This window comes from Anolis sagrei, chromosome 2 (genome assembly GCF_037176765.1).
Source record: "Anolis sagrei isolate rAnoSag1 chromosome 2, rAnoSag1.mat, whole genome shotgun sequence".
NCBI lineage: Eukaryota > Metazoa > Chordata > Lepidosauria > Squamata > Dactyloidae > Anolis > Anolis sagrei.
The window spans coordinates 230,675,463-230,696,519 of record NC_090022.1 but is presented as its reverse complement, the minus strand read 5'-3'; the positions used below and the strand labels follow the sequence as shown (position 1 = coordinate 230,696,519).

At 40.6% G+C, this 21,057-nt stretch overlaps 1 protein-coding gene across 3 annotated transcripts in view; it reads left to right on the top strand.

Moving 5' to 3' along the window:
- The window catches only part of FANCC (FA complementation group C), an 83,491-nt gene that overhangs the window by 56,413 nt on the left and 6,021 nt on the right, over positions 1–21,057 (top strand). For 2 of the 3 annotated variants that reach the window (XM_060762077.2, XM_060762076.2), the window contains 4 exons: positions 2,294–2,393; positions 10,478–10,553; positions 10,707–10,788; positions 11,762–11,936. In XM_060762077.2, coding sequence (XP_060618060.2) covers positions 2,294–2,393; positions 10,478–10,553; positions 10,707–10,788; positions 11,762–11,936 — 433 coding nt within the window. Of the gene's footprint in view, positions 1–2,293; positions 2,394–10,477; positions 10,554–10,706; positions 10,789–11,604; positions 11,741–11,761; positions 11,937–21,057 lie in introns of those variants that run through there. The other variant, XM_060762078.2, reaches the window with a different exon arrangement.

The following is a 21,057-nucleotide window of genomic DNA, read 5'->3' as shown; positions in this document are numbered from 1 at the left end:
TAGTACCTTCAGAATGATTTCTCGTGCTACTCTTCTTGTAGGAAAAAAAATAGTCTTCTTATTATAACATTATAACTATTGTCGAAACTAATTATGGTAATTTCATTTAGTTCTTCTATCAATGTTGTAAATATTTGGGTTTTATTTTTAATAAAATTACATATAATGAAAAATGGTAAAAGCCTATGAATGCCGTTGAATCTCAGAAAGTTGGGAAGAGTAATGAAAATACCAGTGTGTTTTGCTAGGGGTTTGATAGTTATGTTATAATAATAATAAATGTTAAGCAGTGTTCGTCACTTACCACATGGTGGCTACAAACCCTTTTTTGCCTTCTTTCACAGACTGATTTCTCATGTAGGATTTACTTCTATGCCATTATTTTTTAAATATATACCTAGTTGTAAACAACTGGATTATATCTGTTTTAGATAAAAATAATCATAATTTATAACTGACAGCTGATCTACCGCTTTTTTCGTGTCATGAGCGACTTGAGAAACTGCAAGTTGCTCCTGGTTTGAGAGAATTGGCCGTCTGCAAGGACATTGCCCTGGGAACGCCTGGATGTTTGATGTTTTACCATCCTTGCGGGAGGCTTCTCTCATGTCCCCACATGGGGAGCTGGAGCTGACAGAAGGAGCTCATCTCCACTCTCCCTGCATTTGAACCTGCTACCTGTCGGTCTTCAGTCCTGCCGGCACAGGGGTTTAACCCACTGTGCCACTGGGGGCTCCTTGATCAAACTGATCTACAGTTTGAGGAAAGGATGTTTTTAAAAATTCATCTTCTCCTGAAAAACACTTTAAATTGTAGAATTTGGAAGTCAGAGGTCAATGACAGAACATTCACAGACAAAAAATATGACTCTAATTTTGAATTATCTTGGATATAGCCAATTTGCAATAATCTTCAGAATCCCCCAAATAGCATGCCTTTACCATGTTGACTGAGTAGCCCAACGGATTGTGCTGTACATACGAAGGTTATCTGGAAATTAAGATTACAAGATTTTTTAAAAATGCAATGAATGAATATATTTTAATAAAACTTACACGGATTGTAGCATAGCTATTACCTTATTTTTCCAAATAATCACCATTCAGTTCAAAACATTTTGTCATCTGTGGGATAAGTTTTTGATGCCTGTGTCATGGAAGTTTCCCTCTGCCTTTTTTAGCCAGTTTGTCACTTTGATTTTCACCTTGTCATCATAGGAAAAATGTTTTCCAACAAGGTGTTCCTTCAATTTAGTGAATAGATGATAGTCACTGGGTGCAAGATCAGGGCTGTGAGAGAGGTGGCTTAAAACACCCCAACCAAATGAAGTGTTGCATGAGCGGTGTGCAAACGCGCATTGTCATGAAGGAGACAGACTCCTGCCGTCAGCATCCCACGATGTTTGTTTTGGATGGCTCTGCGAAGTTTATTCATGGCCTCACAATATAGTCTGTACCCATTTTGTCACATGCTGTCTTAATATTACATCCTCTCCATAAATTGAAATGATTTCGCGATGAATTGCAGCGGCATTCATGCCCTTAGCATCTAGCTAGCATATTACAGCACGAACTTTGCACTTGGAGGGAAACGGAATGAGGACACTCATCTCTAACCTTCACCACAACACTGCTGACAACTGGCACTGCTCCTTCGCTTCCACTGCTTTCCCACTACATGACGGTGATACCAACTTCCCCTGAGAAAATTCGCTCCAAGAGCTACGTGCCTTGTAACCTTACTTTTCAGATAACCCTCATTGTAGGGATTAGGGGGAAAAGAAGGCATATGGAGACAATTTGTGAAACGTCTGTAGATCCATCCAGAAACATTCTGCTCCTCAGGAATACAACACATAACCCAGTGAAATTTCCCACTTTCCTCTCTCACCATTCTTCCCTCAAAGTTCAATTAATTACATGCCACATGTTCGTGTGAGAATTTGTATCCAAGAAACCTAAGTATGTTAATAACCAGGTATTGTGTTTACAGTTGTAGCTGGAGGGTTTGCCGTTGCCAAAAACAATGTTGATGTAAGATTGAGATGGGATTTGTTATAACAGCAAGGATAGTGTAGAAAGGTATTCTTATTCAAAAGAAAAGGAAAAGCAAAGTGCGTGCATTCTCCATTTCCCGACTTGGCATAATAGCTGGATGAGTTAAGGCCTCAGCTCAAGGCATGAGGAAAATGCTCCAATTTGTGGGTGTTTTTCTCCCCATTCACTCAATTAATGGTTGTGTGATTGGCACGCTCATAATCTGACCTGTCATAATTAAACTTTTCATTGCTCAGGAATGCACTGCTGGAAACTGATGGAGCACCAGAAGTAATGACTGTAATGCAGGTGTTTACACAGTGCTTTGTTCAGGCTTACCATGAGAATAACAAGCAGGTTAGTAAAGCTCCATTTTCTTCTTTTTTTCAAAAGATCCATTTTAGTTATAGAATGCTTGTCTACCTCTATCTATCTATCTATCTGTCTGTCTGTCTGTCTGTCTGTCTATCTAGAGAGGGAGAGAAAGAGAAAGCGAGAGCTAAATAATTTCTGCTACAGCAAATGGATGCCAGCATAAATGTGAACATCTTAAAAGGTGTCAAATGAAAGTATGTATAGAGCCTTTTTTTTCAATCTAGAAGATGATCATTGTAATCTGTCTAGTGTATTCTGTCCACTACCACATCAAATTTGTTTTAGTGTTGAAGAAGTGTTACAGTAGCTTCATCTGTGCTTGCATAATCCACAGGCATCCTTGCTGTTGATGTCAACAGCTGTCAAGTTGACTCAGACTTATGGCGATCTTGTGAATGGGAGATCTCCAAGTCACCTTTTGAGCCCTGCTCAGATCTTGCAGGCTCAGGATTGTGACTTCTTTGACAGCATCTGTCCATCTGGAATGCACTCTTCCTCTATTTCCTACCATCTTCTACCTTATCAAGCTTTTTTGTCTTCTCATGATACCGCTAAAGTACAACAGTCTCAGTTTGGTCATCTTGGCTTCTGGGCAGTGGGAGTTCAGGATTAATTTGTTCTAGAACCTATTTATTTGTCTTTTTAACACTCCACAGTATCCATAGAACTCACTTTCAGTACCACATTTCAAATGATTGAATTTTTTTCTAACCAGTTTTCTTCACTGTTCAACTTCCACAATCATCATCATAATAATATAATAATAATACAACTTTATTTATACCCCGCTACCATCTCCCCAAGGGACTTGGTGCAGCTTACATGAGACCAAGCCCACAGCACATCAATAAACAAAAGCAATTAACAAAAGCAATCAATACAATACAATTAATATAAATCACACAAACAAAAAGCAATAAACAATAAACTGTAATACACAACATTTAAAAACCTATTTTAAATGTAATAATTTTAAAAATAATGCTGGTCATGAACAAGATAGGATATAACTGGGATAGGCTTTTCAAGGAGAGATGAGGGAACGCAGTCAGTCCTAAATCAGTGGTAAAGTGCATGTTGAGGGCATATTGCTAAGGGTTTTCCTTATTCTGGGAAGGCACACTGGAACAACCATACATAGAAACTAAAAATATGAAGGCACAGACAATCATAATTTTAGTGTCCATGGTATATCTTTATACTTTGGCATTCTTACTAGTCATTCATCTGGAGAAAAATCACACATTTACATTTATATTTGTTCTACTCCTCAGGTCTTTAAAAATAATCTCTTTTTGGCCCCAGAGTTTGAATGCCCCTTCCCTGCCATGGATTTGTACATGGAAAAACCACACTGGAGTTTATTGACAATGCTTTTGAATCTGAGGGTCCTCATATCTTATAACATCTGATTCTTCCTACTAGTTTTTACATATATGCAGTATACAGTATGGCTCCCATGCATTCTGAGACCCCCATACCCGAAACTGTTGATAACAGGGAACCCTATGTTATGACTAGAGTTAGAAACATGCCACAGAAATGCATTGGAAGGGTCGGAGAAGCCTACAAACACTTTCAAGGAGAAATGTGTTTTGGAGTGTGGCTAGGTGAAATCACAGATATCGAATCCATGGATAAAAAGGTTGTAATTTGTGCACACACACTTATTAGAATAATAGAATCATAACGTTGGAAGAGACCACATGTGCCATCCAGCCCAACTCCCTGCCATTAAGGAAAACACAATTAGAGCACTCTTGGCACATGGCCATTCAGCCTCTGCTTTAAAAGAGAAGGAAACTCCACCACAGATATAGCATATTCCACTGTCAAACAGCTCTTCTTTTGTCATCAAGTCTTTTCTTACTTTTGGCGCCACTAAGGTGACCCTATCACAGGGTTTTCTGGGTCTGAAAGTATGTGACTCCCTCAAGGTAATCCCGTGGGTTTCCATGGCCAAGTGAGGAATCAAACCATTAGTTCATAGTTCAGTGCTCTACACACACACACACTCCTGTCTGATGTACTGCTTCTTCTCAACCTGAAGAGGTTACCCTTTTGCTGGCTTTGCAGGTGGGGATTTTGGGAACTGGAATCCAAAACAGTAGCATTTCAGTTTTTTCAATAGTGAGGCTTCCACATAGGGTAGAGAGGGGTAGGGGACTACTTGTTAGTTAAACGAGAGCTCTTCCTTTTGGAATTGGTGTTATAATTTACTCTAATTAGCATTGTGATTAAATCTCTCATTTAATTTCAAGAGCATGAATTAGGGTATGAAATTAGATCAGTCTAAGTTAATATGTACAGATGCCATGCCTATTAATTCCTATGTTTACATGCCAACAACACATTTTACAGCCTGAGGGTGGTGGGGGTGATTGGGTGGAGGACTTAAGCTGAGATCACACACCCTTCACATAGCTAGGAGCCAACTATGTTGTAGAAGTTATTTACATGCTCTGTTGTTAAGCTGTTTTTAAAATATTAACGAAATCTCCAGTATTTTATTTGTGTATGCGTTCGTCTCCACCGTTATGAACAAAGAACTTGGGTGTTGGTTTGGAATGCAGGCTGGCTGGAATGCCTTCTGTCATTTCATTGTGTGTGTACCTTCTGAGCTCCACCAACTCTGTGTTGTTAATGGAGACTGCCGAATACTCAGGTGTTCTGCAAACCAGGAATAGTTTGTGTGGACTCTTATGAGGGAACCACATAGCAAAGTTCCCAGCAGTATTTGGGGGGTTGGGGGGGGGGGGCAGTTCATACAGCAGGAATAAAAATACTTCTGTGGTCACTCTATGTAATGGAATGATTTCATAGGCTTTGTGTGCATGTGTTATATTTATTTAATCAAAGGTTCTGAATTGGCTCTCTCTGAGAGCTTCTGAGCAGCATGTGTGTTTAGCGCGCATACTTCAAAGCACCATGAAAGATAAAGAGAGGTTGGCAGGGCAGCCGGATGGCAGAAGCAATCACCACCCTCTAATTGTGTCCCATAAAGGCACTTTTCTTTTACATTCCCATGGCATCCCTCCTCAAACTGAAGATCCAAAGGCTAGGGTGATAAACTCTCAGTGCCCTAAAGCCAATGGACTCTGTAGTTTATTTCCTGGCGTTCTAGGAAAGAGCAGTAACAGCAGGCAAATTCCATTCCTTGTTCTATTTTTGCCTTATAATTCAAATACTTTTTTTAGAAAGTGGGGTTTGTGTGACAGCAAAAGAGGAAAATATTATCTCATAAGGTATCATATTTGCTGTGTGGTATTTAAAAATCTTGGCTTAAATACCTGAAAAACATCAAATCCTGTCTGATCTTGGAAGCTAATCAGGGCCAGCTCTGGGTAGTCCTTGAATGGGAGATCACCAATTAATACCAAGTGCTGTAGGAAGGGACTAGTAGTTGATAGGCAACTTGAAGGCACATATACACATTTCAAACCCTCCAATGGCCCTGATTTTGGTGCAATCTTTTGGCAGGATTTAGCTGATTCCTGGATTACCCGCCCCATTTAAAAGCGTGTTTAATTGCCTTTAACTGTGAACTGCCTGTGAAAGCCTGGATTCTAAAGTCTGGGATATTTTTCTTTACCTCTTCCCCTTTTTACTTATAACCAGGAACCTATAGGTTTTACCCTATAAAGCTCTAAATGGTTCCACCCCATTTTACCTGTCCGAACGTATCTCCCTCTATGAACCACCTTGGAGGTTAAGATCTTTAAGGGAGGCCCTGCTCTCAGTCCCACCTCCTTTGCGAGCGTGACTGGTGGGGACGAGAGACGAGACCTTCTCAGAGTTGGTCCTTCGGCTGTGGACCTCCCCCTCGAGTGAAATTAGATTAGCTCCCTCCCTCCTGACCTTCAGAAAGAAATTAAAAACATGTTGTGGTACCAAGCCTTTGTACGATAATCCTCAGTGCAATAAGTGAATATGGAATAGTGCAGTTTATGACTAGAATGGCTCCTGGACTATGCTTTTGGATTGCATGATTTAATAATTGGTTTTAAGGCTGAGATGTTTTAACTTTTTGGTTTTAATGTATATGTTTTATTTTACTGTATGTTTGTATATGCGGCATTGACTTGTGCCTTCTTTTAAGCCACTCTGAGTTCCCTTCGGGGTGAGAAGAGTGGTGTATAAATATAGTAAATAAATAAACAAACCCTCCCTGCATGGAACTTTACTTCATTTGGCCAAAGATATTTAAGAGACCCTTAGATCAGAGGTGCAAGCTTCTGGAATCAAAATCCCTTGGAGAGTAAGAGAGCATAAAGCTCATCAAATACATCCTACAGCTTCATCCTCTGTAGTAGAATTCAGTCATTGAGATAGTTCGGCTTCTTTCTGGGATACTTTTGCTTTGGCAATGTGTTTTCTTTTTTGATTTTTTTGTGATTTGCCCTGGCAAAATAAGTTACACAATCAAAATAAGTATATCTTTTTTTCACCCTCTTCTCAATGCATGTCTAAATCCTGTAAGTCTTCTCCTGCCATGTAGCTTTTCAAGCGCCCCAGGATCCAAACATTTCTTCCAGTTCCAAAGAAATTGTTTGAATTGTGCAAAACAAAGCCCTCAAGTTGACTGCGTGTCTCTAGTTATTGAATTGGTATGTAAATTGGGTGTGCCTATGTAGACAAATACCTTCCATGTTGCCTCTGTTTTTAATTTGAGATTTCTTTTTTTGTTCATCTATTCTCCAAATCTCAATTTCTCTGTATTTTTTTAATTCTTTGTGAATTTAGGATCTTCCTGCACAGAGGTGTGGCTATAGAGGGTGTGTGTGACAGCAACCCCCTCCCCAAAGAGTGCTGTCTTTCCAGTGAAATGCTCCTTTAGTCCCCAAATGACCAGTGTTGCAGTAAAGTAAAATGTTACTTGAGTGTTTAGAAGTACTCTAAGAAACCAATAGGCTAAGCAAGAGCACTGGCCAACACACATTTTGGTAACTCAGGTGTTTCTGGGTATATTAGGCCTGTTGATTCCAAAAATTGCACCAGTTTTCTCCTATCAGTTTTAGTTTTTGAGATACAGAACATATGCCATATGTCACTCTTCACTCTGCTTGCCCATAAAAACATGATAACTGTATATAAGAAACTAGAGCTGATTCAGTTTATCCAGTGCAGTTTTCTGAATCAGGCAAGGTCCTCATCTCTCTCTTAATCACTACAGCCATTTCTATTTTACCTGTTCCCCTTCTCCTTTTAACTCCAGTTCCCCCTTCTTCCATGCATCTGAGCATTCTCCATCTTATATTTTTTTACCTTTTTTGATCTTTGTATCTGGGTTTTCCCCAGACGATTGTCCTACTGTTCCTTAGCTATATGGCATTCATATTCAGACACAAGTCAGAAAGGTGAAGTGAAGATGGCTTGGGGGCATATGAGGCAGCCACTTTGCAAAAGCTATGTTATGTACCTTCAAGTCAACTCTGACTTATGGCAAACATATCCTAGGGTTTCTTGGAAAGGTTTCTTGGAAGGCTGTTGCCTTCCTCCAAGGCTGAGAGAGTGAGAGTCACCCTGTGGATTTCCATGGATGAGCAAGGACTAGGACACAGCCCTCAGTCTTACTCCACCTTTCAGCTCGCTATGCCACTCTCACGTATGTTTTGTGTCTTTTCATATTGACAAAGTATTGTTAGTAATGCTATTTATTATTAGTGAAATTTCAGTGCCACAGAGGTACAAAGTAGCTGAGAGAAGACTTTCTGCTAAAGGGTATTTACTTTATTTTACCTCTCCTTTCTCCTGATGTACAGACTTATAAGCTTGCCAGCTGTGAGTACTATATACTAGATCTCAGGGTGGTCATCATTAGGTGGTTCATCTCAGGCAGCAAAAGGTCTTGAAGGCCCCTGTTTTCCTTGTTTTCGGAGTCTCCATTTCTCCCTTACATTTCACAATAAAACACTAATCCCATCAGCATAAGGAAAAGCTTCAGTGGACATAAAATATGCATTATTTTCTTGAATTTACCACAGAATTATAAAATGGGGATTTCTACTGTTAACTGCCTGGCTTTTTCACACACAGGAAGTAAAAAGCAGAGAGACTGAAGAATCTAGTGTGAGATGAGACTTTAGTCACCAGACCATTTTTATTTCATTTTCCTCAGATGAGCTCCCTCTATCAGCTCCAGCTCCTCATGCAGGGACATGAGAGAAGCCTCCCACAAGGATGATAAAAACATCAAATCATCCAGGCGTCCTCTGGGCAACGTCCTTGCAGACGGCCAATTCTCTCACACCAGGAGTCACTCCTGACACGACCAAAAAAAAAAGAAAAAAAAAAAAGACTAGCAATGGCAAAAGTTCTTTGCATTCAGGTCTGGGGGCTGATTTATCTTTTCTTACCATGAGCACAGCCTCTTGCCATTCCCAAACTTCTGTTATCTATGTTTGCCAGTAGTCTGTGAACATTTGGTTTAGCCTTGGATACAAATTAGATGTATTCTGTAATGGGACTATTTTATGCAAACAAACATCAATTCATAACAGAATCCCTCTTTTGAATGCAATATTCCTGCTTCTTGGCAGGGGGTTGGACTGGATGGCCCATGAGGTCTCTTCCAACTCTTTGATTCTATGATTCTATGATTCTAATTGCTTAAAAACGGATAGGTCATTGACAAAAATGGAGAATTAGCAATCCTTAGGCTGTTGATCTACATGCTGCCTCTGAGCAAAACGCCAGTTCAGATGGGTTTTGTTAGGAATTTCTAATCCTCAGATCATGTAAGGAGGCCAGAGCAATACTTGGCAGAATTCTCACATGAAATTAATCATGTCTGAAATGGTATTGGGCTGAGTTGTGCTGGAAGTTCTTTATTTAAAAAAACAGAAAATCTACGCCAGTAAAAACTGTGTGGTCTTTTCTCCCCATATAGAACAAAGTGTGACAGTATTCATCTTACTATTCTTTAGTTTAGTTAAATATTGAATTTATGAAGACCTATGTTGGAAATGTTACTTTTCAGATAATAACTCCCAGAATCACCCAGTACTCCTGCCCGTTGGCTGTGTCAGCCAGAAAATTTGAGGAGTTGTAATCAAAAATATTTTTACACCAATTTCACGGGAGGGGTTTGTGCCCTGTTTCTCCTAGTATTATAAAAGGAAGCAACATATTTTTCTCCTGAATTTCAATAGTTTACACGGCTATTAAACCAAAGAGTAACCAACAGGATGTGGCTATCCTGTTTGATTATGCACCAGTTCTATAAATGCTACAGAATGAGATTGTTTGTGCCATTGTGTTTCATTATTCCTTTAGAAGTTGGACCTTATATACCATTTTGTTGTTTGCCATCCACCAAACATACAAGAGCTTCTGTGAAATGGTTTTCACCATTCTCAATAATATCTTTCATTTGCAAACTTGGCTGAATTGCTGCTTGTTCTGGTTTCAAATAATCCATTACTAAGTCAACTAATTTGGTCCCAATATGGAACCGTAGGAATTCTATTACCTATTTCCCATTCCTACAAGAATAGGAAATAGGCAACTGTGTGACTGTCGGACTAGGATTCTGGAGACCAGTGTTTGGATGCCCACCTGGCCATTAAAACCACTGGGTGACCTTGAGTAAGTAACATTCAGCCTGAGAGAAACCTCTCCTGAACAAATCTTGTTAAGAAACCTTGTGATAGGGTCACCGTAGGTCTGAAATGTCTTGAAGGCACACAGCGACTTCAATTCCTAATATTACAGAAGAACTGTTGTCTGGTTCCATGACTATTTTACATCTATGGAAGCCTTTGTATGGTGTTTTGTCAAAGGGCTCTTGAAGTGTCATTTTTATGGTCTGTTCTACATGACCATCTTTATGCATTTCTTATTACTCTCAAAGGATTCTAGAAGTTCGATGAGGAACTTCTGAGATTGTAAGAGAACAGCCAGTAGTTCGGTTTTTCTTTTCTTAAATAGAGTGAATGTATTTTCTAGTATATTTGCATATTTGTATATTTTCTGACATGACAGGCTTTATGAATTGAACTAGTTTTCTTTTTATGTTTTGCTAATAAATCACTAAAATCTTCTTTCAAATATTAACTTCATTTTAGCATAAGTTTCCGTTGAAGGCCTACTTTCCTCAAAATCCACGTTCACTTGTGATGGCTCTTTTTAAAGATCCAACAGGTACGTTTACCCTTTTCCATATTCTCAGATCCATCAGGATCATGGCCACTACATCTAAAAATCATCTGTTATGTTAAAATATTCAGTTAATCCAAAATAGTGTATTTTTCACCATCAGTTTTTAAACAACTTGTGTTAATGTTAATCTTCCAGACATATCAGCTAAAGGCTTGCATCAGCATTTGAACCACATTGCTGAAATACTCAAAACAACAGTAGAAGCTAAGGGCGCCAGGTAAGCAACAGTAATTAAGTTTTATTTTTTCTGCTTTGTTTTCATTTCAAAAGTGTCCCTTTGTTTCAGACATCTTTGTTGTCTTAATGTAATGTCTTTAGAGTTCTTTTGTTACTTGTATCCCTCAGCACAGAACATTTATGAAATAAAACTGTTGTATTTTAAATGTCAATGAAAGACTTAGTATCCCAACCCAGCAAAGGTTTTGTTTTGTTGCATTTCTTTTTGTTTGTTAGGTGTAGCAGTACAAGGATCTTCCTATTAGTTTCAGTAAATATAATCTGTATTCAAGAGGATAGATGGTGTACCAGTTGTTCCTTTAAATCCTACAGTGCTCCATTTATCATTGAAGCATGAATAGGAACTTTCCATTATTTGGGCTATGGTTTCTATAGGTTAGGCTGGCATTATAATCTGTCATGTTCATTAAAACACTTTTTTCAGCTTGCCAGTAGATTTCTTAATTTTGTAGTCATGTTACAAAGATGTTGCAAATGAAAAATATAACTGGGTAATATTTTCTTGCTCACATCTCTGTATCAGAGATTTAAGCCCCCAAACCATGAAACCATTCATAGTATTATTCTAAATCACATATTCAATAACAGTCAAGCTACAAGACAGAATGTTTGCTTTTCTTGGATTATTCATTTCAAAGTCAGAATAAAATCTCTAGTTTCAGATGGCATGAAGATTGCAATTTAAAAAATGTCTTCAGTGTTTGTAGACACTTTTCTCTCTCTGTCATGTCTAAGTGTATGCTGGAAATTAATTGGTGGATGCCCCATTATTCCTAAGTTACCCCTTTTCCCATAGGAAGCTACATTATATCACCACCATTGTGGTGCCTCTTCTGCACATAAATGTTTTGCCAGTCTTCATAACTTCCAATTCATCACATTTTGGAAACCTTTGATGAAATTTAAAATTATAATGAATGGCAAAGCTGAAATACGTTTTGGTGATGTTCCAGGTCTTGTGGCAACCTCTTTCAGAACTGGTTTTTGTTCGTACATTTTGGAGAATGGGTCGATATCGCAGCAGAGCAGTTGGTGGTGTCACAATGTGAATCCTCAGGTGCTTTGCTGTGGCTTTTGGTATTTTACTATGAACCAAGTGATGAGAATCAGCGGAGGACTCAAACAATGGTGGGTAGTTCAAGTCCTTAACATTTTCTCTCTCTCTGTTTCCCTATCTCTCCCTATGCACACGTGTGAGGTTTTGATGTAGAAGGGCCTGTTTGGCCACGACCTATAGAGAATGCTTTCAGAAGAGATCATTCCTAATTAAGTCTCTTATGTTGCTGATATTTCCAATCCCCAAGGTTTTCTTTTTATTGAGCATTATGTAGGCCAAAGCAACTCAGCAGTGGCGCAGAGGACAAGAACATTTGTGAGGCTGTGAATAAAATGTCAGTGGTGCAATTATGCATAAAATAAGATAAAACAAAAAGGTCTATTTGGTCAGCTTAGTCTGTTCCTTTGCCAGTTGCTGCTCAAGAATAATTCAATGACAAGATTTTATAGCACTTGACAGCCTCATGGTATGAACATGCGTTTGAAACTTTGAGCGGAGAAAAGTCTTCCTTCAGAAATTTAGTTAATTGTACCATCTCAGTAATGCTTTTCAGTGTCATGCTGATCTCGTGGCAAGGGAGCTACAGTTCACTCCCTGGACATTCTGACTTCTATTTACTACTGATTTGTGTGTGTGTGTGTGTCAGGAGTGACTTCAGATACTGCAAGCCGTTTCTGGTTTGAGAGAATTAGCCATCTGCAAGGACGTTGCCCAAGGGGCGCCCGGATGTTTGGCGTTTTACCATCCTTGTGGAAGACTTCACTCATGGCCCCACATGGGTAGCTGGAGCTGACAGAGGAAGCTCAACCCGCTCTCCTCTAATTCGAACTGCTGACCTATTGGTTAGCAGTCCTGCCGGCACAAGGGTTTAACCCATTGCACCACCGGGGGCTCCATTTACTGCTGATAACACGTTTCATATAAATGTTTGTGTGTCTGTCTATCTAGCTATCTATCCTGCTTTTCAATCCAGAAAGATCCCTAATGGTGAGTTACATTAAAAATAAATCAGATACAATTAGAATAGGGATGATTCTGTCCTCAAACATCTGCCAATGCTGTGTGGTGATGTATTATCCTGATAAAGAGCAGCATTTGCTTTACTCCCCTACAGGATAGAACATGGAAAAGTTATTTTGTTAGACTGCAATTCTGGAACACCAGAGTTGCAGTCTGGAGGCTCCATTTACTCAATTTACTGCTGATAGCACATTTAATATAAATGTGTGTGTATCTATGTATTCTGCTTTTCAAACCAGAAAGATTCCTAATGGTGAATTATATTAAAAATAAATCAGATACAATTAGAATGCGGATAGTTCTATCTTCAAACATCTGCCATTGCTGTGGTGATGTGTTCTCCTGACGCTATCTCCTGATAAAGAGCAGCATCTGCTTTACTCCCCTACAGGACAGAACATGGAGCAGAGAGCCATAGAATTAGATACAGTAGCAGACATGTCTTGTAGAGCAGGAGAGTGATGGCAATTTGAATTTCCTTTGCTTGGCCATGTGCTTCCTCAAAGGATGGTACATCTCAACCAAGATCCTTGTGAGAGAGGTTTCTTCTTGTCTTCACTAGGAAATGAGACCCCTAGAGATTATCTACTGTCACTGCCCAGTGATTTAAGTGCTCTTTATTTGTAACTCAGTGGAAAAATACTGAAACTTCGCTTGGACTTCCTTCCCCTTTGTCATGGCAAGGATTTTCCCTCTCCCCTTCCTTGAGGGAAAATAATCCTATACTACGTCTGCATACAGACAAAAGCCAAGAGAAGGCCCATGAAAGAGTGGAAAGAAAAAGACCTTTTTATTCTAAGCAAGCTATCTATATTAGCAAAAAGGTCTCTTTTATCTGAAGGCCTTTCCTTCCAGCACACTTGGAAAAGTTTTAAAACTGTCAAAGTCATATTCAAGGTTACAAAAAAAACCATAGTTTCCCTAAAATGTCTAAACTAAAACCTTTTCCTATTTATATTCACAAAACAAATGGGTGTTCATGGGTTTTTGATGTTCATGGCAATGCTTGTGCTAGGAAATCTGGGGGACCTCCTTGTGTGGATGAAGGACACTTAAAACTACTAGCGTAACTTGTTATTGCATGTACACTATGTCACAAGGATCCAGGCCATTAGGTGTATTGCGGTAGTTTCTCTGTGTATCATCAGTGCTTTGTACAAATCAGTGCTGAACAGGAATGACTTCTATGAAGAGCAGGTGTTGTGCTATAAGCAGCAGAAAATGCTGGGAGATTAAAACCTGGATTTCTGTTGGTAAAAATGATATATAAAGCATAGACATCTCAAAATAATGGCACCATCTGGAAATTTTAATTGTCACTTCCTATATTTCCTGAGCCCTCTTAGTTAAAATGCTGCCAGGGATGCTGTTTGCACCTTTAATTTCTATAGTCACTCATGTCCCAACTTGACTTTTTCCCCCCAGTAAGTATTCTCTCCTCTTACAGTTTTCTCCACTTGCAAAACAGACACTTGAGAAAGTAAGGATAAGATCTCTTTTAACTATGTGATGTTTGAGGCAGCTTCCACAGTGGGAAGACTCATATTAAATCTTTAAGCAGGAAAAAGGAAGTATGAAATTAAAACCATGGACTACATTGGTATTAGAGAATATATTACTTTTTAAATACATATACAATTTTGGGGAGAGAGAAGACGTAAAAGTCACACAGTCCTTCAACTCCTTGTAATAACTATTTCTTTGGAATGATTGAGCTACTGTATCAAGCACATCAAATAAAATCAAGCACATTGGGTCAATTTTAAAAATGTATCCATTTAATTTATCAAAAAGAACAAAGTACAGTATAATATACTGTATCTTGCCAAGAATACATTCCCGAACTTGTAGCGGAAACAGGAAACCATGGCGAATGAGAGTTTCCCCAGAGTTGTCCTGGGGTACCCAGAAAATTAATTGAAAAGTATCCTCTCTATGTATTTATGACATCCTCCAAAGTAATTATGTGGTAACCTCAGGCAGAAGCATGCCATAGAATTCCCTGGAGGGTCTAGAATATTCCTAGAGAGGACATTTTTGTCTGATGCAAGTACAGAGGTAGTGCTGTAATGGCATGTGAATCCAGACACACGGGAGGGAGTATCTCCAAACCTTTTCCTAGCTCCAAAACCTTTATTTCTAAAAGCCAGCTCCTGTTAAAGGTCTGTTCCAGGCACTGCAGTGCAAACACTCCAGTGTTACCAATACTGGTTTAATCTTTTGGACTGGCTAGTCCACCACTCTTCTTGCATGGGGCTCCTCCCCCTCATGGTTGCTGATGCCCAGTTGCCTGGTCTTTAATCATTGCTTAGTGAGAAAGGGAAGGTTGAATGGGATCTTGTTTCTTACGACCTCTCTCCCATCACTATTTTGTTTATTACACTGGGTAAGTGAAAACATCAAGACGGAACAGAGGAGCAGAACAACTAGGGTTTTCTGGGGTTGGCCATAAATCCCCCTGCTGCTGTTTGGGTCTTCAGAGAGCCAACCATGTTTATCCTTGTGCTTGCTTCTCATGGTAGCTGGCGATCCTGGAGAAGAATGCAGTGCAAAAAAGTATCTTGTCCAAGATTAATGAATGCAGGCAGGACCCAAGTTACAAAGTCAGATGACTTACAGATGACTCATAGTTAAGAACAGGGGCAAGAAAAGAAAAAAGTGAGAGAAATCTACCCCTAGGAAGGGAAAACCACTCCTAAAAGAGTTATTCTGGGGAAAAGGTGCCTCAACTGAAGCTTTCTCACCAATCCTTGTTCCCACAACTAGCCACTTTTTTTCAAAATCCAATTATCACGAGGACAGAAAGTGAGGGGATATCTTCTGAACAGGCAATAAGACAGCAAAAGGGGTGTTAACCCTTCCCTAGAATCATAGAATCAAAGAGTTGGAAGAGACCTCATGGGCCATCCAGTCCAACCCCCTGCCAAGAAGCAGGAATATTGCATTCAAATCACCCCTGACAGATGGCCATCCAACCTCTGTTTAAAAGCTTCCAAAGAAGGAGCCTCCACCACACTCCAGGGCAGAGAGTTCCACTGCTGAACGGCTCTCACAGTCAGGAATTTCTTCCTCATGTTCAGATGGAATCTCCTCTCTTGTAGTTTGAAGCCATTGTTCCGCGTCCTAGTCTCCAGGGAAGCAGAAAACAAGTTTGCTCCCTCCTCCCTGTGGCTTCCTCTCACATATTTATACATGTCTATCATATCCCCTCTCAGCCTTCTCTTCTTCAGGCTAAACATGCCCAGCTCCTTAAGCCGTTCCTCATAGGGCTTGTTCTCCAAACCTTTTATCATTTTAGTCGCTCTCCTCTGGACACATTCCAGCTTTTCAATATCTCTCTTGAATTGTGGTGCCCAGAATTGGACACAATATTCCAGATGTGGTCTAACCAAAACAGAATAGAGGGGTAGCATTACTTCCTTAGATCTAGACACAATGCTCCTATTGATGCAGGCCAAAATCCCATTGGCTTTTTTTGTTGCCACATCACATTGTTGGCTCATGTTTAACTTGTTGTCCACGAGGACTCTAAGATCTTTTTCACACGTACTGCTCTCGAGCCAGGCATCCCCCATTCTGTATCTTTGCATTTCGTTTTTCCTGCCAAAGTGGAGTATCTTGCATTTGTCACTGTTGAACTTCATTTTGTTAGTTTTGGCCCATCTCTCTAATCTGTCAAGATCGTTTTGAATCCTGCTCCTGTCCTCTGGAGTATTGGCTATCCCTCCCAATTTGGTGTCGTCTGCAAACTTGATGATCCTGCTTTCTAACCCTTCATCTAAGTCATTAATAAAGATGTTGAACAGGACCGGGCCCAGGACAGAACCCTGCGGCACTCCACTTGTCACTTCTTTCCAGGATGAAGAGGAAGCATTAGTGAGCACCCTCTGGGTTCGTCCATTTAACCAATTACAGATCCACCTCACCGTAGTTTTGCCTAGCCCACATTGGACTAGTTTCCTTGTCAGAAGGTCATGGGGGACCTTGTTGAAGGCCTTACTGAAATCCAGGTACACTACATCCACGGCATTCCCCGTATCTACCCAGCTTGTAACTCTATCGAAAAAAGAGATCAGATTAGTCTGGCATTACTTGTTTTTGATAAATCCATGTTGACTATTAGCAATGACCGCATTTGTTTCTAAGTGTTTGCAGACCACTTCCTTAACAATCTTTTCCAGAATCTTGCCTGGTATTGACGTGAGGCTGACCGGACGGTAGTTGTTTGGGTCATCCTTTTTTCCCTTCTTGAAGATTGGGACCACATTGGCCCTCCTCCAATCTGCTGGAACTTCTCCTGTTCTCCAAGAACTCTCAAAGATGGTTGCCAATGGTTCCGAAATGACTTCCGCTAGTTCCTTCAATACTCTTGGGTGTAGTTGATCTGGCCCTGGGGACTTGAACTCATTTAGAGCAGCCAGGTATTCCTGTACGACTTGTTTCCCAATTTGGAGTTGGATGTCCTCAAATCCCTCATCCACTCCGTCTTGCTGAGATTGAAGATGTCTTTCTTTTTGTGAGAAGACCGAGGCAAAGAAGGTATTAAGTAGTTCTGCCTTTTCCCTATCCCCTGTCAGCATTGCCCCATCTTCTCCTCGAAGAGGCCCTATCGCCTCCTTGTTTTTCCTTTTTCTACTGACATAAGAAAAGAATCCCTTTTTATTGTTTTTAATGTCCCTGGCAAGCCTGAGCTTGTTTTGTGCTTTAGCCTTGCGGACCTTTTCCCTACAGATGTTGGCTATTTGTTTGAATTCTTCTTTGGTGATTTCTCCCTTTTTCCAGTTCTTGTGCATGTCTCTTTTGTGTCTCAGCACAGTTAGAAGTTCTTTGGACATCCATTCTGGCTTCTTTGCACTTGTCCTATTTTTTCTTTTGTTGGCACGGTTTGCAACTGCACCTTGAGTATTTCACTCTTGAGAAACTCCCATCCATCCGTAACTCCCTTGTCTTTTAGTATCTGTGTCCACGGAATGCTGCTCAGTGTTTCCTTCATTTTTTGGAAATCAGCTCTCCTAAAGTCCAAAATGAGGGTCTGACTTGTCTTAGTTTCGGCCTTTCTTTGTACCTCAAATTGCAGGAGCACATGGTCACTTGCCCCTAAGGATCCTACCACTTCAACCGCATCAATCAGGTCCTCCGCATTTGTTAGGATGAGATCAAGAGTAGCCAATCCCCTTGTTGCCTCTTCTACCTTCTGGACCATGAAATTGTGTGCAAGGCAAGCGAGGAATTTGTTGGACTTTGTACTCTTGGCCGAGTTTGTTTTCCAGCAAATATCGGGATAGTTGAAATTGCCCATGACTACTACATCTCTTCTCTGTGCCTGTTTGGTCAACTGTTGGCAGAAGACTTCATCAAGTTCTTCCTCCTGGCTTGGAGGTCTGTAGTAGACTCCTACAACAAGATCTTTTTGAGTCCCAGTTCCCTTGATTCTTATCCAGATGCTTTCAAGCTGGTTTCCCGGATTGCTGTCATGCATTTCTTCTGCAGCATAACAGTTTTTGACATATAAGACTACTTCGCCTCCTCTCCCCTTTGTTCGGTTTCTGTGAAAGAGGTTATAGCCCTCGATGTCTACATTCCAGCGATAGGAGTCATCCCACCAGGTTTCAGTGATGCCTATGATATCATATTTGTGGTGTTGTGCTAAAAGTTGGAGTTCGTCATGTTTATTTCCCATGCTCTGTGCATTAGTGTAAAGACATGTGAGTCCCTGAGATCTTCCCCTGATCTGTTTAATTGGGATTATTGTGCTTTCGGTACTTGGTCCTTTTTGTGTTTGTGCAGCCCTCCGTTTAGCCTTCTGGCGGTTCCCTGACATTGTGGGTAAAGTAGTGTTCGCAAGGCTGTTGTCCCCCTCCCCCAGTGGGCCTAGTTTAAAGTACGCCTAATGAGGTTTGCGAGTCTGTGAGCAAAAAGGTGTTTACCTACTTGTGTGAGATGCACCCCATCCCTTGCCAGTAGGCCATCCTCCTGGAAAAGCAGGTCATGGTCAAGGAAGCCAAAGCGTTCCTCCTGACACCATTTTCTAAGCCAGTTATTGACCTGTACTATTTTTCTGGCCCTTGTAGGACCGTGTTTTATGACTGGGAGGAGGGATGAAAAGACCACCTGTACATTACATTGCTTTAGCTTTGTTCCTAGAGCTCGAAAGTCATTTGTGATCTTTTGAAAAGTATGCCTAGCAGTATCATTGGTTCCTACATGAATCAACATGAGGGGAGGACGGTGATGGGATTTGAGGAGCCTGGTGAGCCTCTGAGTGATATGGTGTACTTTTGCCCCCGGTAGGCAGCATATTTCTCGAGCCATCCCATCCGGTCTGGAAATGACGGCTTCCGTTCCTCTAAGGAGGGAGTCGCCTACTACCAAGACCTGCTTACTTTCAGGATTGGCAGGGCCCCTTTTGCACAATGTAGTGTGTAGGCGTAAAGTGTTGTCCTCCTCCTCGACATCCCCAGTGCATTCATCAAGGACAATCCATTGAGAGTCATCCAAGAGCCTAGCGTTCTCCTGTATGTGTTCCTGTTGCACCTGGTCTATGGTTGGGGATGGTACACCTGCATGATTGTGTAAGTGTGAATTTTGTGAAGTGTTGTCCCAAACAGGGCTATCCCCCACACACTGATCAAGGACGAGCCACTGATCAATATCTAAGCCATTCTGGTCTTCCTCAATGTGTTGTGTTTCTTGGTCAAGTGATAGCTGTGTGAGAATTTGGAATCTATTGTGTAACTGCAACTGAGCAGAAGTTTTATGAGGAGGCTTCCAGGTCCTATGTCTCTTTCTAAGGGTGACATTCCTCCAAGCCTGAGGGTTGTCCACATCTGAGGTGATCTCCTCTTGAGCCTCCCCATAATGTTGTTGTGATATGAGCTGTGTGTCTAGGACAGCATGCTGTGTGGTGTCTAAGAACGGCTCGAGTTCCTGAATGCCCTTAAGGGTCTTAATACGGTCCTCGAGTTGTCGGATCCTGTGTTCCATGTGAGTGATCTGTTTACACTTGGGGCAAATGTAATTGAGTAATTGTTGCATGAAAAAGCTGAACATGCCACAGCTTGTGCATGAGACAGGAAGATTTTGTGTTTGTTCCATCTGGAGGTTGCTAATGACCTTTTCTTGGTGTGTGTTTTATGTTGTTGTCTGTATGCAGTCGGGAGAGTGTAGGTTAGTGAGTGTGTAGGTTAGTGAGTGTGAGGTTAGTGAGTGTGACCCTGGCTTATATATGGTAAACAGGAAGCAGAACAATGGGCCACTAATTGCAAATGCTATCCAAAGCGTGCTCTCTCTGGCTGGAGTTACACTTGGTCTTGTAAAACTAAATGTGGGCACTCAGAACAACAGCAAAAAAATACTCCAGTCTACAACCTCAATATGGTTATTAATATGCAATATCTTTGTTTAGTAATGCAATATAGAAGTCATATTGTCACTGTATTACCTCGGCCCTTGAAACAGTTGTTATACTAGAAATCTGTTTACTTTTAAAACAAATCTTAATAATGTATCTGTATCTAATATATTTTTATATAATCTTCATGCATTAGATAACTTCCTTCCTTTCTTTTTCTGGTTATATTTACATTCTTTTAAAACCAGTGTTGTTGATACTGACTCAGGCCCTTTAAGGCCCTGGTAGAATCTAGGCATCAGTTTACTTGTCCAAACGTTTCTCCCTCTATCACCCACCTCGGAGTTTACAATTGTCGGGGGAGGCCCTGCTCTTGATCCTGCCCCCTTGCAAGCACGATTGGCGGCGGGGACGAGAGACAGGGCCTTCTCAGTCCTCCCCGGGTCTGTGGAATGCACTTCCCAGTGAAATCAAGGCGACTCCTTCTCTCCTCTCCTTCAGAAAGAAACTCAAGTCTTGGCTTTGGGACTAAGCATTCGGGCAGCTGGCTGAGCAACAAGTGTAATTACTTGTGAGAATTGTCAGTTAAGAGACCTTTGACTGGAACTCTGGACTATGATTTGGATTTGCGGACTCAGACTTGGTTGTGTTGATATTTTAAGGGCCAATATTTTTAATGTATTTTATTGCTTTTTAAATATATTTTTTATTGCTGTTGACCTGTTTATGTGAATTGTTGTGCTCTCACTGTTTCTTTGTCGGTATCTAATGACTGCTGATTTTAAGCCATCCTGAGTCCCCTTTCGGTGGTTGAGAAGGAC